The sequence below is a fragment of the Aotus nancymaae genome, unplaced genomic scaffold (assembly GCF_030222135.1).
Source record: "Aotus nancymaae isolate 86718 unplaced genomic scaffold, 86718_ANA_hifiasm-v0.15.2.pri h1tg000040l, whole genome shotgun sequence".
Lineage (NCBI taxonomy): Eukaryota > Metazoa > Chordata > Mammalia > Primates > Aotidae > Aotus > Aotus nancymaae.
Genome location: NW_026988454.1, coordinates 69,873,058 through 69,900,733, shown reverse-complemented (window position 1 = coordinate 69,900,733; position 27,676 = coordinate 69,873,058). Strand labels below are relative to the sequence as shown.

The window sequence follows — 27,676 nt, the reverse complement described above, 5'->3', positions numbered from 1 at the left end:
AAATCTGGGTAGAAAGGAGATGGGAGACAGTAAGACAAAAAAGTCAGATATCCTAGTTACGTTTTAGTTCTTTGTAGCTCTATATAAATAAAACAATATTTTTATGAGGAAAGCAAGTTATTCCTAATATATTTTTATGTTCCTTAACTAAAGACTTTAGACCCATAGAAGGTATTTGTAAATTAAAATTCCTTATTTTAGCCCTAAAACCTCTACCCTCCACTACCAATCAACAAAATAAAAGCCACCTAGCTTAGTAAATTGTAGATAACATTCAATCTTTGATCATATAAAATCCTTTTTCCCCTTCCAGGGCTTCACAATTTCCACAAATCCACTGTTATTGAGTGATCACAATTTAAATAAACTATAAACACTTGACCAGGATCAATTACGTGATAAGAAAAACGGAGGTATCAAAGATCCAACACAGAATGAAGGAAATGAACCCAAGTTATTTATCATGGTAGTAGTAAGACAGAAATAGGAATAACAAAGGTAAACTGGTAGAAATCTTCAGAAAGATATACAAAAACATACTTCCCTAATAGCACAAGACTCTAAAGGGGCAAGACAGGGAAGAAAAATAAAATATTCCTCAAGTTGCACTGTTATTCTTATGAACAACAGAGCTACTCCTATAAAGTCCATGCTTCACAAATTAAACATAATGGAGCTTTCTGGAGCTACAGTTAGTATCTTAAATCAAGTCAGAAAAGCAGTGACAAGTACTTCTACATGTTCCTGAGGAACATGTTTAGCAAGCTCTGAAGGCCTGTGTACCTGTCATCATGACTCACATTTCCCACTTTACCCTCTAAAATCCAGTCTAGGACCACGTAATGACATTTCAGTCAATGACAGATAGCACATACAATGGTGTTTCAGTATAATAAGATTAAAATACAGCATTTCTAGTGTACCTTTTCTGTGTCTGGATACATTTAGATACACAAATACTTACCACTGTGTTATAACTGTCTATGGTATTCAGTGCAGTGACATGTTATACTGATTCACAGCCTAGGACCATTAGGCCATACCATATAGCCTAGGTGCAGAGTGGGCTATAGCAACTAGGTTTGTATAAGTACACTCTATTTGATGGTCACACAATGATGAAATTGGCTGATTACACATTTCTCAGAACTTACCCTGTTGTTAAGTGACATATGACTGTTCATGCAAGATTCTTTCTTACTAAATTCACAAGTAATTTTAAGTCCCCTCACTTATCTTTTTCATGGACACTTTTATTTTTCTATAAAACATCACAATGTAACAAAACTACTGCCAAAAGTACAATAATTGAAATACTATAAACAAGTAGTAACACATTATGTTTTGGATAATTAGTTATTTAAAAAACATGTTGGCTGTCAAATGGCTGGCAATAGTCTCCTTGCCAGTTGGCATATTTTCCAGTTACCTAAACACAGAAGTCAGCTGGGCGGAAGGTTCTTCTTCTGACCCCACTTGGCAGGCTTTTACCATGTATTGCAGGTTCTCTGTGGCCAGTCTTTTAACTAGAAGGAAAAATTATAGCATTACGCACTGTGTCTGAATTGACCATCTGGATCCTCATTTTTATGACACTCTTGATTTAGAAAAATATGTTGTTTTCTTAAAGTATATACATCCTTTAACTATTTTTCGAAATGAAATAGTTCTGAGTTTTTGTTTTATTTTAAAGTATACCTATCTTCCATTTTAATAAAATATAAAAGTTTAAAAGTGTACTTTTTAGTCTGAATTAATACATGTGAAGATATATTTTTCTCTTAGAAAGGTGCCCATATTCAAAAACATTACACCATCCTAATCCTACAGTTACATACCGACAAAAGAAAGCCTTTAAAAATTCAGCTGGTTTACAGACAGGCAGATTGACTTTTTAAAAATTCATAAGCATATTCTTCCTACCCTCTCACAAACATATAAGTAGCAAACTAAATACCGTGAACAATTTATTTTCACTTAAAATTAGCCAAATATGTATGCAAAAATGCTGTTTGTGATATCTTCCTTTCAAAGGATTACAAAAGTATAAAAAGCTTACATTCTTTAAATATTTAACCAAATCCTTTAAAATTGTATACTTATACACAAAAATAATGCAAAAACACCAAGAAAGGATGTAGAAAACCCAGTATGTTCTGAATGCTACTAAATTCTTATGTTTTTTTGACACATGAAATTTAAGATTAAAAAGTGCTTTTTCCAAAAAAAAAAAATTTTCAGAAACTGTAACCCATTATAGTAGAAGCATAAAATATATGATGAATATGCACTTAATTAATATTAGGTTAGTAGACAATGTTTTGCATTGGATGAGGCTAGTGGCTAAGGAACATACAGTTTCCTTGCCTTTTACTTCAAAACCTTTTACAACTTTTTAGAACAACTTCTCATATTAGATGCAGTTTATTCTTTCTTTAACTGACCTATTTTAAAAAAATAGGTAATTTTGTTTTTTTAAGACAGGGTCTTGCTCTGTAACCCAGTCTAGAGAAGTGGTATGATGATAACTCACCTTTACTTTCATCTCCTGGGCTCAAGTAATTCTCCCACCTTAGCCTCTCAAGTAGCTAGGACTACAGGTGCATGCCACCACACCTAGTTAATTTTTTTAAAAAACTTTTTGTAGAGATGGAGGTCTTGTTATGTTGCCCAGGCTGGTCTTGAACTCCTAGTCTCAAGTAATCCTCTCACCTTGGCCTCCCAAAGCACTGGGATTACATGTATGAGCTGCCATGCCTGGCCTTTTTATTTTTTAAAAGATCTTTATTGTCATATAAATCACATATTATACAATTTACCCATTTAAAGCATACCGTTGGATGGTTTTTAGTACATTCAGAGTTGTACAACCATTATCACTGTCAATTTTAGAATATTTTCAATATCTTGAAAGGAAACTGCATACTCCTTAGCTATCCCTTGATTTCTTCTAAGCAATCACCAACCTACTTTTTATCTCTAAAGACATGCTTAACCACCTGAGGAACTACCAGACTATTATCTGAGGTGGTAACACCATTTTACATTCCCAACAGCAGTAAACAAGAGTTCCAATTTCTCCACATCTTCCCCAATCTTTTTTATTTTCTGACTTTCTCATTATAGTCAACCTTGTGGGTATGAAGTGGTATCTCAGTGTAGTTTCAATTTGCATTTCCCTGGTGACTAACGATGTTGAACACCTTTTCTGGTGCTTATTGGCCATTTGTTTATTATCTTTGTAGAAATGTCTATTCAGATTCATTGCCAATTGTAAAATTCAGTTATTGGTCCCCTTATTCTTAAGAGTTCTTTATATATTATAGATGCACACTCCTTATCATCACATATAATTTACAAGTATTTTTTTCCCATTTTGTGGGTTGTCTTCACTTTCTTAATAGTGTCCTTTGAAACACAAAAGCTCCTAATTTTGATGAAGTCCAGTTTATCTCTTTCTTCTTTTAGGGTTCATACTTTTAGTGTCATAGCTAAGAATTCATTGCCAAATTCAAGGTCATGAAGATTTACTCCTATATTTTCTTCTATGACTTTTACAATTTTAGCTCTGACATTTAGGTCTATGACTCATTTTAAGTTAGTTTTTGTATGTGGTACGAAATAAGGGTCCAACTTCATTCTTTTGCATGTGGCTGTTTGACCTAGCACGACTTGTTGAAAGGACTACTATTTCCCCATTAAATTGTCTTGGCACTCGTCAACAAACAAAAAAAATCCCAGTTGACCATAAACATATGGGTTTATCTCTGAACTCTCAATTCTATTCTATTGACCTATATGTCTATCTTTATGCCAGTATCACAGTGTCTTGAATACTGTTGCTTTGTAATGTTTCGAAATTGGGAAGTAACTTTCCTCTTCTTTTTTCAAGATTGATTTGGCTATTCTGGGTCCCCTGTAATTCCATATAAATTAGTAATTCATATGGAGCTATTAGTGTAGTCACTTAAGCTTTCCGTGGTTGCTGTCTGCATAACTATCTTTTCCCATCTCTTTACATTCAATCTACTTATATCTGTAAATCTATAGTGTTTCCTGTAAACACCAGATAGGTACATCTTGCTTTTTTTAAAAGACCCATTCTGATCATCTCTGCCTTTTGATTGGACTGGTTGATCCTTTTACACAGTATTATTATTGATATAGTTTGATTTACATCTGCAATTTTATTTTTTGTTTTCTTAATATCTCAGGTGTTTCTTTACTGCTTTCTTATTGCATTAAGTGAGTATTTCTTAATGTAGCCTTTTAATTTTTTAATGATTTTTAATTATTTTTGAACTATTTCCTTTGTGGTCACTCTAAGCTAATCATATACATCTTAACTTATCAGAGCTTCAAATTTAGACTAATTCTAGTGAAATATAGAAACATAAATCCTATGCACTATATAGCTCTATTTCTTTCTCTCCCTTTTTGTGGTATTGTTATACTTATTATATCTACACATGTTAAAATCCAAAAATACACTATCGTAATTTTCACTTTATATAAATTTATGTCTTTCAAGAAGCTAAGAAAACAAAGGAGAGCAAATATATATCTTAACTTTTGCTTTATAGGTCCAGCATTCCTAATCCAAAGATCCAAAATTCCGAATACTTCAAAATCTAAAAGTATTGGAGCACTGACATAATGCCGTAATTGGAAAATTCCACACTTGACTTCATGTGACAGGCTGCATATACTATTTCTAAATATTGTATAAAATTACCTTCAGGCTACATGTTTAAGGTGTTTATAAAACATAAATAAATTTCATCTTTAAAAAAATAAAAAACACACACACAATTTCATCTTTAGACTTGAGTCCTGCCACTAAGATACCTCATAATATATATGCAAATATTCCAAAATCCAAAGGAATCTGAAATACAAAACACTTATGTTTCTAAGCATTTTGGATAAATTATACTGATCCTATATTAACCTTCTTATTTATCATTTCTGCTTTTTTTTTTCATTATTCTTGAGTATTTGAGTTACCATGTGGAGTCCTTTCCTTAGGCTAATACTGTTTTGCTCTCACCACCTCCTCTGTATTGTAATTGGTAAAATACTATATATGTTATAAGCCCAACAATATTATTTTATACAAATGCTTTTTAAAACCCAGCTAAGAGAATAAGGGTGAAGAAATGTACATTTATACTGTCTTACTAATTACATGATAACCTTTACTAGAGTTCTTTTGTGTGTATGTGGATTCAAATTACTGCCTGGGTCAGTCTCAGTCTGAAACACTTCCTTTAGCATCTTTTTTAAAAGTGGGTCTGTCAGCAATAAATTCTCAGTTTTATTTGAGAAAGTCTATTTCACCTTCAGTTTTGAAAGGTAGCTTTGCTGAAAAAAGATGATTCTTGGTTGACAGGGCCCCCTCCACCCTTCTGTTTTAATCTCTCTGAATGTTCTCCCGCTGTCTCTGGCCCCCACTGTTTCCTCTGAGAAGTCAGCTGTTAATCTTACTAGGGTTTACTGGTATAGGATGAGTCATTTTTCTCTGGCTACTTTCAAGATTTTCTCTTTGCCTTTAGCTTCTGGCACTTCACTATGATGTTTCTGTTTGTGGATCTTTTTGCATTTATCTTACCTGGAGTTAGCTGAACTTCCTGAATGTATAGATTAATACTCTAGAATAAACTTAAAAATTTTTTTAGACATTATATTTTCAAGTATTTTTTCTGCTTTCTCTCTTCTTCTGGTTCACCTGTTACATATATGATACACTTAATGGTGTTTCACATTTTTCAACAGCTCTGTTCATTTTCTTTATATTTTTTCCCTCTGTGCTTTAGATTGTATGATCTATACTGATTTATCTTCAAGTTTGCTAATTCTTTCTTCTGCCAGTTCTAACCCACCAATGAGCCCCTCTAGTAAACTCAGCTATTGAACGTTAACTCCAAAATTTCCAATTGGTTCTTTTCATATAATTTCTTTATCTATTGCTACCATACTTTCCTTTTCGTGATTTATCACACATTCCTTTAGTTCTATGAATAAATTTTTAATAGTTACTTTGAAGTCTTTGTCTGTTAAAGACAATATCTGACAGCTCTTACTGGCAGTTTTTTCTTCTCAGCATATGGAATATACGTCTCTGTTTCTTTGCACATCCTGTAATTTTTTTTATTGAAATTGGGCTTTTTATAAAATGAAGTCTACTCCTCCTCCTGCCCTCTCCTGCCTCACACCTTACTGTTGAAGTGGTATAACCTTGGGTATGCCTACAGTCTCCAAGTGAAGACAATGGTTTTGGTAGGACTCTCTTTGACTGCCCCTTTCCCTGATTACACTAAGCTGTTAAGCTCTGTTGATTAATTTCTAGGTGATTGCTTTAATGTTTTTAATAATATCATGGGGCATAAATTGTTTTAAGGACTAATCTAATCAAATTCAGGCTCCTTTGAGGTCAGTGTTTGAGATTTGCTCCGACCAAAGAGCTCTATACCAAAGTGCTGGGATTACAGGTGTGAGCCATTATGCCAGACCAATAAATGTTATTTTAAAGCAATCACTGGAAGTAAGGCTGATAAGAATGAAAACAAAAGGAGTAGAATCAAAAGATCCCTAAAGGTTTGCCCCCAAAATCAGTTTAGATATTCCAGCAAAAACCTAACAACCATTATTTGAGAGATTAACAAATCTAATCAAAGGAAGTAGCCCTTAAATAATCTATTTGCTTCAAGGGGAAAAAAAAAGCCAAAACTAAAATAGACCAAAACATCTCAGTTTTTAACCATTTTATCATACCTAACCTGAGCTACCGGCTGGAGTTTATTCTTTAACCGTGATCCATATCAAGGGATATAAAAGAACCATCCATTTTGTAACTATCCATTTAATTGATGGGAAACAGTAGTTTCTTAACTTGTGAACAGAAAATGGTAACAAAAATAAGTTTATAAAACAAACTAACCTTGTGGTTCATTGACTAACACCAAGCATTTTAAAATGCCAGGGAGGAGTACTTCAACTTCACAAACATCTGTGTTAGTTTCCTTGAAGAGTTGGAGAATGAAGGCCAGAATGGATGCTAAGCGAGGAGGTGAGGACCCCTTATACTCAAGGTAGGATTTCCTGAAAAGAAGCAAAATTTTGTTTCTTCTCTGTTTAAAGCTTCAATAGAGCAAAACCAAATGGCATATACTTCGAAGATACTGGCAAAATTTACCCCCCAAATTAATACAATGCCATTTTTAAAAAGTGTGTATATTTTACCATGCTATTTTCAAACATAATTTTTTAGAAGCAATGACTGACTGTATATCCTTTTGATATGCTCTCAGGGCCAAAGCACATACAGTCACAAACTAAATTTAAAGTAATCTTGTTTTAAAATGTACTCAAAATCCAAATGAAAGTCGAATTGTTAATTTGTGGGATGTTTTTTTTTCTAATACAAGTCTGATCTCCTCTATTTGGTCCTCAATGCTGCAACATTTTCTCTAATGTCTAATTTGTATAAAGAAATCTCTCTTCACATCTATTTATTTAGGGACTTGGGAGGGGTCTTATTTATGCAAATAAACAAGAGGACTGTTCTAGGAATTAGATAGGACATTCAAGCTTTATCTCCTTCCTTTCTCCAGTAAGTTAAAGAATCAGAGAACTAATTTAGGGTTTAGTATTATCTCTCAAGACAAGACAAATTTTAGTACTAGAACTTAAGAGAGGTCACAAGGTTAATACTTTGTCTGACTCATCTTTGTATATTCTCACCTCTTAGAACAGGTCCAGGCTCATAACAAGTGTTGAGTATACATTTATTAAGTGAATAAACAAAAGCTGGAATAGCTTAGTTTCTAAAAATGTCTAGACAATATGAAAATTTGTCAAATATAGCTAAATATAAACTAGATATCCACATATATATTTGCAAAGTAATAATGATTAACCATAATAAGAATAGAAACTACTAAGTATTACAAACTTAAGGACAGAGACTATGTCTTAGTAATTATTGCTACTCTCTCTAGTGACTTCCAACAAATACTACATATTAGAAAATTCATTCTCTGAGGTTTTTCTAAGTTTACTGGTGAATTCCTAATGCCTAGAACAAACATATATTCGGCACCTGCGGAATGCCAGGTACATGTCTAAGAACAAGAATATAAAATTGAGTAAAATAGGGTCTCTGAAACCAAGAGGCCCACCATTGAGTGGAGAAGTTAAATGAGAAAAAGAAAAAGACATTTATAATATAGTATAATGGCGCTTTTGACCAAGATAAGCACAGAATTCTCAGGAATTCAGAGGAAAGAGTCCTAACTCAGATGAGGGAGTGCAGGAATAGAGAACCATGGCATGGAAGAAGTTAGATCTTTCCTGAGAGAGAGAGAGAGAGAGAGAGAGAGAGAGAGGAGAGAGAGAGACGGGGGGGGAGAGAGAGAGAGAGAGAGAGAGACAGAGAGTGTGTGTGTGTGTATACATATATATAAAGGTTACATTTTAAACCTTCAACTATAAACCACGAGAAAAACATTTTTACTATATGTTAAAAAAATAGGAAAATCAACTAATCCTAGGATCCTAAACACTGAGGTTTTAAACAGTTTTACAGATTCAATTTCACTTCAGCATTTGTCATTCAGCTTGCACTAAAATTACTTATGCGATATGTCAAACACTGTGGTATGTTACTACAATCTTGTTGGAAATTCAGATACAAGTAAGATAAAACTAACATGATTCTGCAAATTGAGCTGTACAGGGCATATGATTTCAAAAAAGGAAAGAAACATACATGGCACACACTGACATATCAGGTGTAGGTTTTATAAAGGATAGGTGGGATTTAGCCCAGAAGGATGACATTTTAATGGAGAAAATGGTTTGAATAAAGCCGTGACATAAGGAGGTATGAAGCAATTTGGTGGCGCAATATCAGTCTTATTAGGAGTTGCATGACACCCTATGTAACACGTTTGGAAATGTTAAGTGATGGATCGCAGAGAGGTAAGGAGCATGAAATTTATTTCACAGGCAAAAAAGATATTGTAGGTTTAATGCCAGGGAAGTTTCATAATGAAAGAGTATTTTCGGAAAACTAATCTGGGGGCATTGTTTAGACTGGACTAGAAGAAAAAGACTAGAGATGCAGAAAGCAGTTAGGAGATTCTGACAATATTCTAGGTGTAATGTACTAAGGGAAGAGAAATAGAAAAAGGAGGACAGGATTGCCAAAGGATGGGCAAGGATAGGAAGCAAAGAAAAAGCTTCCAAACTTGAGTAACAGGACATTAGGAACTCAAAAAGGCGAGAGGGGAAACAGATTTTAGGCATGGAATTCTATAATGAGAGGTAACAGATATTATTGGGTCATTAAAAAATAGAGAAAACCAATACTAGATAAGAATAACATATATCACCACAGCATCTTAAAGTTTAAAAACTAATTCCATATAAAAATAAATACCACATGAAGACAAAAATCATTACTGAACTTTCTTATGTTAAAGTTAAAGGATACGGAGTTGGTACAAAATTTAAGAAGTTTCATTTTTTGTTTGCTTAATAAAACTGAGTTAAGAAAAGAGTAACAAAATAAGACTTCAGAGTACTTCATTTTCAATATTAGCATTCATTTTTTCACTTAATTATCTATATAAAATATAATTACTATATTTTATTTTATTTTTTTGAGGTGGCGTCTCGCTCTGTCGCCCAGGCTGGAGTGTAGTGGTGCAACATCAGCTCACTGCAACCTCTGCCTCCCAGGTTCAAGCAATTCGCCTGCCTCAGCTTCCTGAGTAGCTTGGGTTAGAGGCATCCACCACCATGCCCAGCTAATTTTTTTGTATTTTTAGTAGAGACCAGGTTTACCCATGTTGGCCAGGCTATTTTTGAACTTCTAACCTCAAGTGATCCACCTGCCTCTGCCTCCCAAAGTGCTGGGATTACAGGTATGAGCCCCCACGCCCAGTCAACTATAATTACTGTGTTTTATACAGTATAAAATACAACTATTGTTTATCTGATGAAACACTAAAAAGCAGAAATATATCTCCAGGACATATATAAGGAAGGTAATAGCTACATAGAGAATAGAGAAGCAATTTAAAGAGCATTGTCTTAGGGTACATAAGTAAATATCACTTTAATAAATTTTTAGATAATGCTTCTTAAGAAAAAAAAAGTTTCTGAACTACCAGTAACCTAAGGGTTGCCAACATTTTTGAAATGCCACTTTATCATTTTTTAATAGAGATTAATAATTTGTACATACCACCTATATTTAATATTTAGATATACCTTATGACTTGTACAATGCATTTCTTTAGAGATGATATTGGTGGAACAATGGCTGTGTTTCTCAAAGCCAACAAAACAGGATGTTGTCCAAGATCTGAAACGTATGGTGAAGCTGGAAGAAATCGCCCAATATACTGCTCAATAACATTCCCTAGCAATTGATTCAAATAGGCATTTGGATTTTGAGATTGACAACACACCATGCCCTATGAGGAAAAAAAGTAAGAAATACTAAGAGGTAAAGTTTCAAAAAACAAACAATATTTCGATACTAATGCAGTCCCAACATTAATATTCAGGTGAGAACATAACAATCAAAAAGGATACCTCACGTAATCAACAGATAATGTACATATGAACTTCAAGGAGTTAAGCCTGGGTAATATGTATGATATGGTATCTAAGCATGCACGCCTTTGAGGCATGAACAAAGGAAGCAGAGGAGAAGTGTAGGATGACAAAAGCAGATTCTTTGTTCTCTAATAGTCAGAAAACTTGAACATCTTGCTCATCAACTACATTTACATGTAGCTACAAAGTTATAAAACATCTTTAGGTCATTTTTTTTCTATGTACTGGTTATTTTGTCTAAGACTTATAATTCAATTTTTGCTAAAAGTCTTCTATGCTAAAAATGTTATAATTTTTTTTAAGTGATAACAAAGGGTGAAGAATATGGAAATTAAGACTCAGAATAACAATTTACTTAGTTTTCCTATATCAGGCACTGTGCTGTGTGCTTTATATTCATGATTTCATTTAAATTTCTCAAAAAAACCGTTGAGTTAGTAATATTGTATCTCCATTTTACATTCAGGATAACTAAGGTTTAAAGAAGTAAACAGTTTAATAAAGTCACACAGAATTCTTGACATCTTGTTGCATGTCTGTTTAACCTCTTCCATTTGTATAGCAGTTAACAAAATACTTTCACATATACTACAGTATTTAATACTTAAACAATTAAACCAATACCCTGAGAGGCAAGAATGTTTTCTGCTAGTACTACTAAATATTAAGTGCTACCAAATACAGATAATCACCAATACAGCAATATATTATATTCTAAAAGTTAACTCTTTGGTACTTGGTGATTCACAATGTGTTTTCCCAGAGAAATAATTTAAAATGTTTGACGTCTCCATTTTAGTTGTAAATGGGTATTTACCCAATAAGAAATTCTGAAAGTTTATTTGTAATGAAAAATAGCATACACCAAATATATAAAACTGTTAAAACTGTACCAAATAAACAATGGAAAAATCAAACAATGAACCCCCACTACCCACCCACTACCACCAACTCTGTTTCTACATTAAATTAGAAGAAGATGAAGTAATAAATGACTATTTTCTGAAAATTCCAAAGAGAGCTAGGTACCATGAAGAAATTAAAGGCATAGTTCCAGTTCTGCCAAACAGATAATACACAAAATTTTTTAATTTAGCACTTACAAAGCTTATGAGAATTCTTATTAAACGAACTGTTTGGGTTTAAGAGGACCAAATACCGCATGTTCTCACTCATAAGTGGGTGTTGAACAATGAAAACAGATAGACACAGGGAGGGGAACATCACACACTGGGGTCTGTTGGGGAGTGTGGGGGCTAGGGGAGGGATAGCAGGGGGTGGGGAGATTGGAGAAGAATAACATTAGGAGAAATACCTAACGTAGGTGATGGGGGGATAGCTGCAGCAAACCACCATGGCATGTGTATAACTATGTAACAATCCTGCACGATCTGCACATGTACCCTAGAACTTAAAGTATAATAATAGTTAAAAAAAAAAAAAAAAGAGGACCACATGGAAGAAACATTCCAGACTCTCCTGCTGCCCACCACTCCCCTCTATTCATCTCTCCCTCTGTGGGACTGGCAGTTCAGGCTGTGCTGCGACTGTCTTCCCTTTTTATCTTTCTGCTAGAAGATACACTCAACTTTGTATTAAATGCTAATATGAATAGAAATTAGAGGGACAACTTAAAACTTCTCAGAAATCTTAAAACTCTGTTAAGAAATGTATCTTTGAAAAGAGATTGTTACCTAATCAAAATCCATTTTCCCCTTCCTCCTCAGCTTCCCTTATTGGACCTCAAATTAAGAAGCAAAGTATACCTCCAGCCTCATTCTTTCCTGAATGGTAGATCAGTATTTCCAACTCTCTACCTCACACTAAAGCTGCTCAGAAACTAATCCTTACCTTCATTCCGGCAACTCCAGGATTTCCTGTTAGTAAGTAGAACTACTATCTACGCAGGCAGCCACTCTAGAATCTAGGTAGTATTTCATTTTTTTGAGTTCCTCCACAACACTCACTTAGCAAACACTCTTAATCACAGCTCCCAAATGTTTTGAAACCTGCTGTATGGGCTTTATTCCTTATGCCTTAGGTCAAAACCTGACAATATGTGGATTAGTACAATGAACTAGTCATCACTACTTTCCAAAACCTCTATACCAACTATCTTACATGTTGCCACCAGAATCATCTTTCTAAAATGTAAATATCATTATGTCACTTCCACTTTTCTGCTCTAAATTCATCAGGTCCCCATGTAAAAGATTAAGTCCAAACTTCTTAGGATAGAATAGAAAGCCCTCCGTTATATGGCTCCTCCCATATGAATTTCCAGCCACAACAAAACCATTTGCCTTTCCCCAGTGTGTCATATTTTCTTAAAGCTCATGCCCTTGTACATGCTGCTGCTTCTGAAATGAAAAGCCCTCCAACTTCTACCCATTTTGCTCTTTTAAACCTGATGTCCTCTACAGTGTATTCTCTTATATCTCCTCACCCCTAGTCTGACTGATAGATGAGGTCTGAAAAAAAATGGAGCACAGTACCATATCTGTGCTTGTCTACTTCCTCTCTCACTTTAAGCTCCTCTGCTTTTTCATTTTTGTTTCCAAAGCCAAACATATAAGTAATTTAAAATATGCTCAACGAATGTGCCACACAAGCACTTTAGATTATCATGTATGGTTTTTAAATCTACACTTAGTAAACTATGTTTTTAAGACAAAGTTTCAATTTTTTTCAAACTTGTAAGTAACCACACATACTATACCTGAAGATACAAAGGAAGACTTTTCTGAATTGCAGAAAACATAGGTGCAGGCAGTTCCTTCCCTTGCTGTAATACTGTATGTGGCAGCAGTAAACAATCTATGATCCGGAAAAGTAATTTTTGGGCTTTAGAGTTGGCAAAGATTTGTGCCCATGATTTCACAAGAATTCCTAACGAACAAGAGAAGTAACAGCAGTCACGGTTATCGTCTGACCAGAACATTTTGTCATTTAACTTAAAAATTTGTACTGAAAGCACATGAGACCAAATTAAAATAGGGAATAGGAAGAAACATATATTAGAAGTAAAAAATACTTATGTCAATTCATATATTTCACTAAAGAGACAAATTTTTCTTACAGTTCTGGGCCAAGGAAAACACACATTTTCTGAGCAACTGGTATTTAATATATACACAGGTTAAGTATCCCTAATCTGAAAATATAAAATCTGAAATGCTCCAAAACCAAAAATTTTGTGAGTGCCAACATGATGCTCAAAAGAAATGCTCATTAGAACATTTCAAATTTCACACTGTTGGATTAGGGTGCTCAACTGGATAAGTAAACTGCAAGTATTCCACAATCCAAAAATATCTAAACTCCAAAATACTTCTGGTCCCAAGAATTTCAGATAAGGGCTATTCAACCTGTTTACACTCACACATACAGTGGAATATATTTATACATTATGTGACTACATAGACTGAATATTGAAATTATTCAGATTTCCTTATTTGCTTTCCCTCTGGGTTGGTAGGATGCCCAGGTGCAAATTAACAATCCACCTTTTAAAGACTACTGTAGGATTATACATTATAGTTTTATATGTATACTAATTTTCCTTAGGCCTCATCATAAAACTTTACATTTATTTTCTTGGTACCCCTATTTCTTTATAATTCAATCTAACATATAATTTTATAAGTGGCCTCAATCCAGTTTGCAACAAGAAGTATAACTAAAGTTAATTGTTAAAATAGGGAAAATAGGATTAACCTACATGAATTTCAGTTAACCTTCATAAATTTCAGTTTTTATACCTTTCAATTATTTAATATAAAGAAACAGAATTTTAATTCTGAATGAAGGAAACAGGCTTCTTTGCTACCTAAAATATATTAGGGCTTCCTTGGTGCTAGAAGTCTATCAATTGCCACATCTCATGATAATAAAACTTAATAAACGAGCACCTTTTGTTTAATAAAGTAATTAGGAGCAGATATGTAATTCCCATTAGGATATATTATTGGTATTGAGGTCTACTTTCTGAAAAATAAATTCAAAATAGATTAAGTACTTATCCAAAAAGCACAGTGGTACATCTACTGCATAAAAGCAAAAAAGAAAGTCATTTCTATCAAACAAAATGTTTAAAAATTTAAGCTCTGAGGGAAAACAAAAATATGCTCATGGAAGACTATATTAATGTTAAAGAAAAAACTCGACCAATGATCACTTCTAAAAACAACAAAAAACAATGTTGTTCTTCTGTTATAAAAGGAAGTACAATAATCAATCATAAAGAAACATAATGCTCACTTAGCAAAATTTTAAATAATGCTGGCTTGCTCATTTCTTCAATTGGCAGAAAATTTTCAGTATGACAGCAATATAAGAAGAACTTATATTCTAATAACATAATATACTCATAAGGGGAAATGCTATCACCACTGGCATATGAAATGATTTCTATTACTCTCAGGTGGCATACAGGTATGTTTCACTTTCTACAGTTTTAGTTACCCACGGTATAGGGCACCACATGGTACAGTTTAGTTACCTGTGGTATAGGGTACCAATAAGATAGTTTGAGGGGCCAGGGAGAGGCAAGGGGAGAGAGAACATTCACATAACTTTTATTATAGCCTATTGTTACAACTGTTCTATTAATATTATTTTAGTTGTTATTGTTAAACTTTTATTGTGCCTTATTTATGAATTAAACCTAATCATAAGTATGTACATACAGGCAAAAATACAGCATACACAGAATTGGTACTATGTGTGGTTTCAGGCATCCACTAGTGGTATTGAAACATATCCCCATGAGTAAGGGGGAACTACTGTATTTCATTTTCTGCAACAGTTAAAACACTTTGCTGAAGACTTTAAACTTTGTAAGTTTATATAAGGTGGAGATATTTGTTTTACTGCTTGCTATCAGATGCCTACTTCTTAGGTTTCAGCAACAAATATTTGTATGTGTTTGTGTGAGTGTTATTAAAAGTGCAAAATAGAAATATAAAAAGATTTTTAAAGTAAAAAACTGGGAAAGGTTTAAATACAGTACTTTTGTAAAAACCCAAGTTTTTTTTTCTTTTCCTGGCTATATATTATTTATGAATAAAACCAAAAATATTTAAAAAATTAATACGATCTCCCCATTCAATGATAACCACTATACAAGTTCGAGTATTTACTTATTTTCTATCCTCTTGTATTTTCTACCCTACGTATTTTACTTATTTTCTACCCTACGTGAGAACTGGGATCACTACAATATACATTTTAAAATCTTTATCATTAGAATGTAATTTTGTTTATTTAAGAACATTAAAGGCTGTGCACAGTGTTTCACACCTGTAATCCCAGCACTTTGGGAGGCTGAGGCAGGCAGGTTGTTTGAGCTCAGAAGTTCAAGATCATCCTGGGCAACATAGTGAGACCCTTTCTGTACAAAAAATACTAAAACTAACCAGGCATGGTGGTGCACATCTACAGTCCCAGTCTCAGCTACTCAGGAGACTGAGGCATGAGAATTGCTTGAACCAAAAGGCAGAGGTTGCGGTGAGCTGAGATCACACTACTGCACGCCAGCCTAGGCGACGGAGTGAGACTCTGTCTCAAAAACAACAACAAAGAAAAGCGCACACACACACACACACACAAAACCTTTAAAAAATGTATTTGTACTATTGCTAGGTTAAGAAAGTTATTCATTCCACAAATATTTATATAGTGTACACTATCTCCTACTTTGAAGCTCTTTAACTAATGCATCCCTAACTCCCCATCCAGCGCCTGATACATAAGTATTTTTAATGTATCCCTAACTCCCAATCCAGCGCCTGATACATAGTAAGTGTTCAAAATACATGAAAATGAGAATTAAAAATTCATAAGATATGGCCACTACAAGTTTGAAATATGGTAGGGGCGTGTCAAGTACACAATTATTGTAACAAATGGCAAACTATAAATAATATCACAAGAAAAGGACAGATGAAGTGCAATCAGAGAGATGATCAAGTCTACTTGGGAATGTGGGAAAGGTGGGGAAATCTGTGCTAGGCACCAAAGGGTCATGACTTGAATTTTAATTACAAAGCAAAATGGGGAAGAATGACCAAAGAGATAGGGATGACTGAAAGTTTTATACATAGAAACAGAAAACTATGAGATATGAAGAATGAGAAAAACAAAACAAAACAAAATCTATAGAGAAGTTGATATTACTGATGAATTCATCCTGCCTTTTCAGAAATTACTGAGCTACGATTAAAATCACAGGTGCCTTCTTACTATGAAGGGTGATTTCATCAATAGTTCTGTGCCTTTCACTAGCAGTCTTGCAACCTTGTAAGTGAACAGCTGAGGCGTCCCCAGTTAGGAACTGTCAAGGTACATAAAGTACAATATTTCAGTGGTTAACTCCTTCCCTCGAATGGTTATGCTATCCCAACCCACAACACACTATAAAACACCCTGGAACTCTCCAAAGTTTATACTTTGCTCTTTCTTTGTTTTATTCTAAATCTTTAACATAAAGAAATCATTAAGTTATCTGTCCTAATTTCTAACAAATAAATTGGCAACACTGTAGCAATATACTCTTCCCAGTCTTTGAGACCTAGAAAAAAAGGAAAGAATATAGCTCTGCCATTGAATCAAATATCAACAAGGCAGCAAAACAAAGTCCTCACTTTTTCCTAAGTAGACTTTTGCCCCACATCTATAACAGATATTTAGCTTGGCAAAAATCTAAATCTGGAAACAGAAAACTTTTTTAGACACTAATAAACTATAAGCATGAATGCCAATATACTTATTAATCTGTATTTTACTGTTAAACTTACAATAAACTCTCACTTCTATTTTTCTCTAAAATTAAGATGCCTGAATTGCTATAGCTTTTACCATAATTTACATCCTCCAAATTTACATTTTCACATTCTCCTTTATCTTTCACAACAAAGATAAAAGGTTTCAGACAGCCAGTATCAGGCATATTCATACATTCATAAAATTAAAGGGGACAGATATAAGGTTTTGACCACAAAGGAATTAAAAAAACCCCTAAACTTAAATTCTATATAAAAACTTCTAAAAAAAATCTTTCTCATTTGCCTTTATCCAATTCCTAGTTTTGGTTAGTTGGCATCATGGTTTTAATAAATAAAGATATATTAATTACTGACCGTAAAGAAAGATAAACTCCATTGTTATAGAACAGGCACACAAAAAGATCACTTTTTGAAAAGAGAAGAGTATTGTGAGAAACAAGATTTGAGGCATAAATATTTTTAGTGCTGTATTAAATCCTATCTCCTTCATACAGAGTAGACCATAGAAGTAGTTGTAAGCAACAGTTTTCTGATGTTTTAAATTCTAACAGTAGATTAGCATTTTTTTTTTTTAAAGGTTCATTCTGGTTATTCAGGTATTGAAATGTGACTCACAATGGACTACTGGAAGCAACTGGTGCTAGCACATTTTCTGTATTGGTCATAATTTTAATATTAACACAATCAAAAGTATTGAAAAGACATAGAGCAAGAAGGTCAACATGGATTATTTTAAGCTAAATCACTGCATTTCAGATAACTCTTATGGATTGTACAGAGAGTAGTGATTTAGCCAATACATTCCTATCCATCATGATAGTATAGGCTTAACCTAAGGAAATGTTATTAGCAAAATAATGTCAGGAATACATACCCATCATTCTGTAAGTGAGCTGTAGCCCTGCACTGAAAACTTTTTTTCCCAAATAAGGCTTAATATATTTTAATATGTCACCAAGGTATTCCAAGGACTTTGTGACCATGGCAGATCTATCAGAAAGTGTCTGAAGAGTCCCGTAAGTTATGCCAACAGCCTATTAATAAAGAAAAACATTAAGTAACTTTACAAGTTTTATACCATAAAAATTCAGAACATAAAGATAATTCTTCTCTCTTCTCTCTTTTTCTACACCCACAACCATAGCCCTTTACATTTAAGCCTTCATTTGTAACCTTCCAATAACGATTCATAGCAATTAAAATACAAGTAAAAATAATTAAGTCTTGTCTTTTATTATTGAAGGTTAAAGGAAGAATTTTTTAAAACTCACCAATAACTACTTATAACATCAGTTAAAAAAAAACAACAAAAAACATGAAACTGATGTACACGTACCTTGTAACTAAATCACATGACTTCCAAATAGGTTGGCTCACCGTATTTCCCAGTATATGACTAGGAATTCAAAATTCCCTACAAGGAAGACCTATAAGTAATGCCAAATTTTTACAAGTAAAACCTCTAAAAAGTTCAGCTTTATGATATGAATTAACTTTTCTTCCTAGAATTTTATGAGCCATCTGATGCCAACCTAACATCTCAGAAAAAAAAAAAGGATAGGGCAGAGAAGGTAGAGATAGCAAAATGGAGAGGTAATAGAGAGAAATGTGAGGAGAGTCAGTAAGAGAAGAATAGAGACGTGAGAAAAAGAGGAAAGGAAATAAATAAGAGAATTGAGGAAAGGTGAGAATAAGCAAGTGGTGAAAGGTCACAAAAGAATCAAGAGAAGACTGGCTAGAGATGGGTTAGAAAGTTTAAGGAAAGTGGCTGGGCATGGTGGCTCACACCTGTAATCCCAGCACTTTGGGAGGCTGAGGTGGGCAGATCACGAGGTCAAGACCATTTGGCCAACATGGTGAAACCCCTTCTCTACTAAAAATACAAAAATTAGCTAAGCATGGTTTCATGCGCCTGTAGTCCCAGCTACTTGGGAGGCTGAAGCAGGAGAATCACTTGAACCAGGCAGGCAGAGGTTGCAGTGAGCCAAGATCACCCCACTGCACTTCCAGCCTGGCAACAGAGCAAGACTCCATCTCAAGAAAAAAGAAAGTTTAAGGAAAGCAGTAAAATTTTCAAACAATTTTTGAGAACTCTAGTACTCAGCATATAAGACAAAGGATAGAGAGTAGGTGGTTGCACTGAGCCAGGGTTGAGGGTTTGTAGGTGTGACCAAAAGAAAAAAGATCCAAGATTGTAAGAATGTTGGTAAGAGTAGTTGAAGTAAGGACCCAAGGAGTCTAATTATGGTGAATAGGGAAGGAAGTGAGGTCTTGAGAGAATGTTGTACTGGGATAAAAGGGAGGGGAAGGTCACAATGTGGTCACTGATGAGCTGGAGGGACAGGTGATGGTCAAAGAGCTTTCAGATGCTTCAAGAGATTACACTGCTCAGGGTCTAGTCATGGAAGTGGATGGATGAAGTAGGGCAGAAGTGAAAGACTACTTCTTTCACTGAAATACTGAAAGAGTACTAGAGAAGCTTTGAAATGAAAGCTTAATAGAAGTTATCCATGGTGACATTAAAGTTGGACATATTGACAATAAAATGGAAAATGGAAAAAAGATAAGGAACTCAGTGAACCTAAATGAGTGACTATGAGATCAGCAGATGAGAACAAGAGATAAACTTGACTAATCCTCTTCCTCTCTATTCAGCTCTATGCCCTTTGTTTTCTATACTTCTTTCTCTTGATTCGATGTTCTCAAACTCTTTGGTCTCAGTTCCCTTTTGCACACTTAAAAATTGAGGGCCTTGAAGAGCTTTTCCTTGTTTGGGTTATATCTATCGATGTTTATGATATTAGAAAATTTTATTTACTAATTCATTGAAAAATCATAATGAACATTACATGTTAATATAAGTAACATATTTTACTGAAAGATTTTCCAAACAAAAAACATTATTAGTGAGTAAAGTAGTATTTTTAAACATTTTTACAAATCTCTTTTATGTCTGACTTAAAGCTTGATTGTCCTATCTGCTTCTGGATGATTTATTGTGGTATGTTGCAGACGAAGACAATACAGCCTCAAAAATATATGTGGCTAGAAGAGGAAGAAACATTTTGAAAGATTTTTCACACAACCGTGTGAATTCCTCTTTGCTATTATACCAAAACTTGAAAAGTGGTATTTCTTACAGATTAGTTGTAACTAAATCATGGAGTCTTAAATGATGTCAATGAACATTTCATACTCTGTTACATTAAAAAACCATTGGTCCATCTTGTATTTGGAGTGAGTGAATCTTTTACACTCATGAATGCTTTTTAAAAAGCCTGTATTCATCATTTGGAAAATTGTGGTTCACTGAGTTATACAACTTCCCAATGTTGACACACTTCATTATTTATATCAGGAAAAAAAATCACACCTGTTAATACCACCGCCATTCTTATCAGAAAATAAGTATTGGGAAGCTCTCAAGATCATGATGGCAAATACAAGTTTCTGAAAATTTTAATTTTCTTGAAAGCCTGAATTATATTATTAGCAACAAATACTGTCAGTTGTTTGCTTTGAAGTGATAGGCTCACTTCATTCATTTTTTGAGAAAATGTCTGCCAAATAGCCAAATCTGAATAACCATACTGTGTCAGTTGTTCTTTTAAGATAAAAGCAGTCCATTCAGCTTGCAACTCAAATAATCACCCAAGTGCTTTTCATTTAGACAACCACATTGCTTTGGTATGCAGCAAAAGTACTTTAAGTGCACTTTGCACTGTCATTCGCAGAATACTAAAAGTACATGTGCTCAAGAGTCAAAATGTAATAAAATAAATCATTTTACTGCTTCATTAAAGATATTCTTAAGTGAAACTGGCTTTTTCTTCTGTAAATGCATGGCAGTATAAATTATAATGACTACTAGTATAATCATGGGCCACAGTGTTGATTCATGCAAGAGATTTTACACTATTTGTGCAAATGTCAATACAGTTTTGAGCAGGTGGTATCAGTAACTCCCAGGGTAGACTACACTTCTGAATACAAGCACCTTAGACTTCTCAATATTTTTCTATGCTTAGGCTTAACTTCCCTAGACTAAAAGACATGCATTTCTCAGTACCTCGATTATAACGACTTATATGACATACTATCATTTCTGTGCAGAAAAGAGTTAATATAGCAGACTCAAGACTGCTACTCTTGAAATGTTCCGTTTGCAAGCCTGGCCCTTGGCTGGTATGTGGGGCCTTAGATTTTGAAAAGCTTCCTACAATTCCTTGATCCTAAACTGTCTACGCAAACAATATGGTTTTTGCTGAATACCTGCTTTCCTTCTGGAACTGGAATTCTCTAAGTGTGAGGCAAAGAGGGCATATGTGACTAGTCCCCAGTAATAACCACAGACAGAGTTGCTAAGGAGCTTCCCCAGCAGATAATATTTCACATCTTGTTACAATTCCTTGCTGGAAGAATGAAGCATATCCTATGTAATTTCTCTTGGAAGCTATGCCTGGTTTCTTCAGACTATTCCTCATGCATCTTTTCCTTTTGCTAATTATGCTTTGCACCCCTCTGTTAACAAGTCATAGCTGTGAATACAACTATATGCTAAGTCCTGTGAATCACAGAACCTCGGGATAATCTTGAGGAGCCCAGACACAACTTCCAACTGAGTAAATTTATAACTGAATTCCTCACCTACTTCTCCCTCACCCTAAATCACGATGTTCCTATTTCTCCTTAAGGTATCATCACTCTTTTAGTCAAACACAGAATTTATTTCATATCCATTCAGAAATCACATAACAATTCAATCTTTGATTCCTTCTAAACCTCCCTAATTTTTGGTCAATAATTCTCTGCACCTTTAATCTATACTACTATTACTAATTTTCATCAAAAAAATTATTTAACCAAATTACATCTACTAAAAACTTATAAAGCTTTCACATTCTTCATAGGATAAAATCCAAACTTCTTATACCAAAACACTTTAAATTCTTTACCTACTGATTGATCTGTCAACCAACCGGCACTTAGCATATAATGGCTTGTGTTATTATTTTAGTCTTTGTGTATGCCTTGTACACACAGAGAAGTAAAGTCTTCCTGAGATAAAGAACAACTTCTCTACGTTTTTCAAATCCCTATGAAGTTCTAGCATAATGTTATCTAGCATTCAGTAAAAAACTCATTTTCTTAGTAGTGAAAGAACAATTAATTTGAGCTAGATGAAAACTATCAATAAAGAACTTGATTTCCAGTTCCATTTCTGATCCATTATTGCTCCTAGCACACCACAGAAGTTTAATTGCAGGTTCAGATCCAATCAACAACGAAACAAGGGTCTCAAAAGAAATGTGTATTTTACATCTGCATTTACGATTATCAAATATTTTTAGAGATTGTATGACATCTTGAATTACTGTACAATTGTACTTTAACTTAACAGAAACTTGTGGAAGAATTAACATTTATGGAAAGAGCTTATTGGTTTTAATTATTTTCATGGCAGCTAATACCAACCACTCTGTGGGAAAATAAACCAACTTCTACAATGAATAGCTTACAAAAGACACTAATCCAAACACATTAACAACTTCAACTAGATTTGTAAAACAAGCAAACACTCTCACATAGATAAATTTCTGTAAAATAAAATTTTGAATGGTACTACTTATGGAGACAAAAAACAAATGGATTGGATTTTAATGCTCCAACTATACTATCATATGAAGTAGTTGGTGCTTATGCCTACTGTTCGCTACAGGGTGATAAACATTAAGACAAGAGTATTATGGACCGTTTACAAGGATATTCAGTTCTCAAGCATCTGAAGAATGCAGTTGTCCAGCAACTGTGTCAATATTCCTACAATTTAGCCTTAGAGTAGTTTTTATGTGGTATTCCTTAGTTTTATTATTCTTCATTAATGTAATTTTTCTGCTGTCCTTAAGTGTGAATTGTACAATACCTTAGATTCACATTCTTTTTCCTCCAGAATTTTATAATTGCAGGCAATCAATAATATGATTCAATTCCCAGAGCCCAAATACAATTAAAAAAAAAAAAGAATTCATTTTATAGAAAAGCTTTAAGAATACTTCAGGTTTTCTGAAAATTAACTGTAATTAATCTGCACAACTATATTAATAAATGAAAGATACCTCAAAGAATCGAATGAGTGCTTTTTTAGGATCTTCTAAGATGGATAAATATTCAACTTGGGCCTTTGAGAAAATACTCTTTACTTCTGAGAGTTTAAATAGTAACCTTGTCAGTTCGACCAACTGTTCCATGTACTCTTTTTCTGTTAAAATAAAATAGTATTTTTTTATATAAATTTATATAACATGCTATATACATATACACACACACAACATATATATAATATATATATGAGAAGTAATGTAGCATTCTTCATTTATGACATGCTTTCTTTTAAAATTCAAACTGCCACACAATTAAGGGCTTTAAGTTAAATTTATCTCACTATGAACATGCTTGCCGCAATAGTTATTCATGTAACACCAACTGATATAATAAAATATCAAAGTAAATTTGGAGGATTTTCTAAGGCCAACACTCAAGAAATTAACAAGTGGCTATAAACAATAGCTTTGGGAAAAGGCATGTCCTACAGACAACAGAACTGCATGGGCATTTTTTTTAAAGTACAAATATCACTGAATGCCTAGTCATAAAGCAGAAGAAAGGCAATATCTCTAATATAAAATGGGAGAGAATTATTCATAATTGGGTCTTTTTCTTTTTAGGGTGTTCACAGTGTGATATCTGGTTATTTACTTCAGAGTTCTACTTTTTTCATGATCAGTTTCTTTTAAAAAAAAATAGCTTGTCACCTGAGGAGCAAATTTTTGTTCTTGGCTTCCAAGGAAACAAGTTCTTTTATCTTTTACAGCAGAGAAGTTTGTCATATATAGTAAGAGAAAAAAAATATATATATATATATATATATACACACACACACATCACACACACACACAAAGGAACAGGCTATAAAATGAAATAAAGTTCTGCTTGTATTCATACCCAATACAAATATTTTGTATATTTTCTATTAATTTACATAATAAATGATCTAGATAGCAAATAGCTTTCCATAGATACCTCCATCCTCCCAAAAAAGCCTACACTTACCTACTGCCTGTTCAAGATTTTTATCTATGAGCAAATCATCAGGTCCAGAGAGGTTTTTTATATACATTTGCAAAACACAACGAATCCATGATCTTACAGTTAAGGCTTGAAAAGATACATTGCCTGAATGAGAAAGTGCTTCACACAATGTGCTGTAAAAACAAATTGACAAATATTTTTAAAACAAAAACAATGTTTCCTGAGTATAGAGATTAAGAAGTAAAGAAAAACATTCTAACATCCCCTCAACTCCTTGGCCTCATTTATTTTTCAGACAAACACTAACGTAGACATGCATTTTGTTGAAAATGAATACTACAGAGAAACCCAAAAAGATATGTTAGACAAATATCCTTGCTTTCATTACATTCAGGAAGAAGAAGGGAAAGAATGTGGCTGCCAAGGAAAAGCAAAGGCTTATTATAACTAGCTAGGTGAGATAATGATGAAGGAAATGGCAAGTAGAATAAAAATTAGTGGCCCTTAGCACAAGTAAACAGAAAAGTGGTCATGAACGTATGCTCTCTCATTATACAATTTATAATAATTTAAATTTATACAAATCAAAACTCTAAAAATATTGTTTTGAAATACCTTGAATATAAGTTGTCATAAAAAGAAAAGTACACAATGAAGAACAACATAGACTGGTCATTTATTACCTTATAACTTTCCCAAAGCTATATACACCTTTGCATTTCAGTTTCGTCAAATGTTACTAATACACTAACTATATTATTTTTAAAATGAAAATCATTTCAAATTATTTCAGCAAAAGTGTTTAATACATAATATAAATGTTTATTACTATTAAAGAATTCTTAAACTAGAAGGAATTGTACAAGTAATCCAACTGAAGTTGAATTCCCTTACTTTACAACTGAAAGCCCAATGACAAAATGTATACTTAATGATACTGCTTATCGAGCTTCCTTAGGAAAAGATTTAGCTCACCAACTACATCTCTCTTCATTTCCATGGACCAGCAGCTTGGACAAGAACTACATTAAGATGGGGGAAAATAAAATAAATATACAGGTCTAAGTGGACTAAGATCTCTTAGTCCTCTTGGCAAATATGTACACATGGCATATGTGTAGGTTTGTGCTAAGGAAGAAGACAGGAAAGAATATGGCTACCAAGGGAAAAGCAAGGGCTTATTATAACTAGTTAGGTAACATACTAATGAAGGAAGTGGCAAGTGGAATAAAAATCAGTGATCCTTAGAAGAAGTAAACAGAGAGGTGGTCATGAACGTATGTTCTCTCATTCTACAAGTAGTTGTTACTAAAAAGAGGATTAAGACCTATTAGGCCTGTATATTTATTTTATTTTCCCTCATCTTGATGTTGTTATTCAAATTTTCCTGATCACTCTATACTACTTCTATTGTAACTTTATTTATTGTATATTTTTTCTACTGAGGGTCCTCAGATCTCTTGTGTAATGTGGCAGGAAATACTTATAGATAAGGAAGACACTGTTCAGGTGATCTTGCTTATGATCTCATGAGTTAACGGTGAAATCTTTAAAAATCTAGTGTTAAAAAAGAAAGCTATCATTATATCTAAAACTGTAATAATATATCGGTATCTTACAGCTTCAGTAATAATAAATGTGTAATTTCTTTCACAATGGGATGTATAGAAAAGCCACTTAAGGATGATAATAAGGCCGTTTTGAAACGGCTTAACCAACTTTTTTTTTAAAGCAGGCCACAAAACATAAGTTGGCTTTCTTACTAATACTACTGTCAAAAGACTGATATATCTGAAAGCAAAAACTTGATAAAGTGAGAGTATTATGTAGTAAAGATCACTTCTCATATGTGAAAAATTTTAGCTTCCTAGGATATCGATCTATCACGGCTTTGCATTAATGTGTAGGCCTGAAATAAAAGCACGTACCTATTTTGTAGGAAATGACTTAAATATCTTGCTACAACTTGAGGACAGATGATATCATCCCAACCAAAAAGTTGAATAATTGATATAACTGGCTGAGGCTGAAAATCTGATGGAGCTGTGCTTGGCATGTCCAGTGCTAGCAAAGTAAAGTCTAGATTTAAAATGAGAGAAACTTAAGGTGAGGAATCTTTAAAAACCATTTCTGACCCACACCTCATCCCTGGCCAATTGTATCAATAATAGTGTTTTTTTTTTTTTAAGTACCAAATAATAAAATGTCCTATTTAGAAATGCAGAGCAATCAAAAAGCCAAAACTGAACAAATCATAGAAATTTCTGTAGCATCTAGATCTCCAAGAAAGGCCGAGAAGAATTTATCTCTGCATTATCATTACAAATCTGCAACGGCTCCCTCTAATTGCAAATTCTATGCCTGAGGTTTTGGCTAATGTGCCTCCAACATTCAAAAGACCTATTTATAAAATATGTTTAGCAACTAGTATTCCAAGGAAGCAAATTTACTTGCCATCTGCCATAGGTGTACAGTTCATTCTCACCTTAGATACTGGACATTCTCGTCTATGAAACAGAGAACTCCTACAATCAATGACATTCCACTTTCTTTAGAACCTATAAAGTCTAGGAATTAGAATTCCTAAGTTAACCATGCTAAACAAATATGTTTTATTTCGTGATTTTTTTTGGGGGGGAATCCATAAACTCATTTTGTTTAATATTAATTTATTTGTCAATACATTATTTATTAAGAACTACTCCCATGCAGCTTTCTGAAATGGTGGCTATTCTCCCACTCACCGAATACCACTTGATCTACCAATAGGGTGAGGTTACTTCTTGGTCCACATTGCTGCTTCTAGACTATTCTCCCTTCTTCCTCCCTAATATTGCTCACTTTGCATTTCCTATCATCAGGTTGTATTAGTCACTATCTTTGTTGCATTTACCTGCTACTTCCTAGTTCACTTCCTCCTCTCATTCTTTGTAGACTATAGCTCACTATCACGCTCTCCAACAGCACTCCTGTCATAATCTTTTGTGATTATTTTTCCCCAGTGCCATGGACTCTTGATTTCTTGAACTCCTCTGCTTTAATGAATCTATCTTCCATTTTATATCAGCCATTTACTCCCTTGGTGATTCCAGAGACTTTGGCATTACCAGTAACTACAATCTCTGTAATTTCAATGGTAAAGTACCCCAATTTTTGACTCCAAACTAGCTTTC

General features: G+C 33.7%; 1 protein-coding gene across 3 annotated transcripts in view; it reads right to left on the bottom strand.

Moving 5' to 3' along the window:
• Nucleotides 1-27,676, bottom strand: part of MMS22L (MMS22 like, DNA repair protein) — a 148,609-nt gene that overhangs the window by 24,571 nt on the left and 96,362 nt on the right. For all 3 annotated transcript variants that reach the window (XM_064360823.1, XM_012444264.3, XM_012444265.2), the window contains exons 16-23: nucleotides 26,432-26,582; nucleotides 24,525-24,676; nucleotides 23,531-23,673; nucleotides 18,289-18,448; nucleotides 13,349-13,518; nucleotides 10,279-10,484; nucleotides 6,941-7,101; nucleotides 1,430-1,526 (exon numbers count right to left, since the gene is read on the bottom strand). In XM_064360823.1, the coding sequence (XP_064216893.1) occupies nucleotides 1,430-1,526; nucleotides 6,941-7,101; nucleotides 10,279-10,484; nucleotides 13,349-13,518; nucleotides 18,289-18,448; nucleotides 23,531-23,673; nucleotides 24,525-24,676; nucleotides 26,432-26,582 (1,240 nt within the window). The remainder of the gene's footprint in view (nucleotides 1-1,429; nucleotides 1,527-6,940; nucleotides 7,102-10,278; nucleotides 10,485-13,348; nucleotides 13,519-18,288; nucleotides 18,449-23,530; nucleotides 23,674-24,524; nucleotides 24,677-26,431; nucleotides 26,583-27,676) is intronic.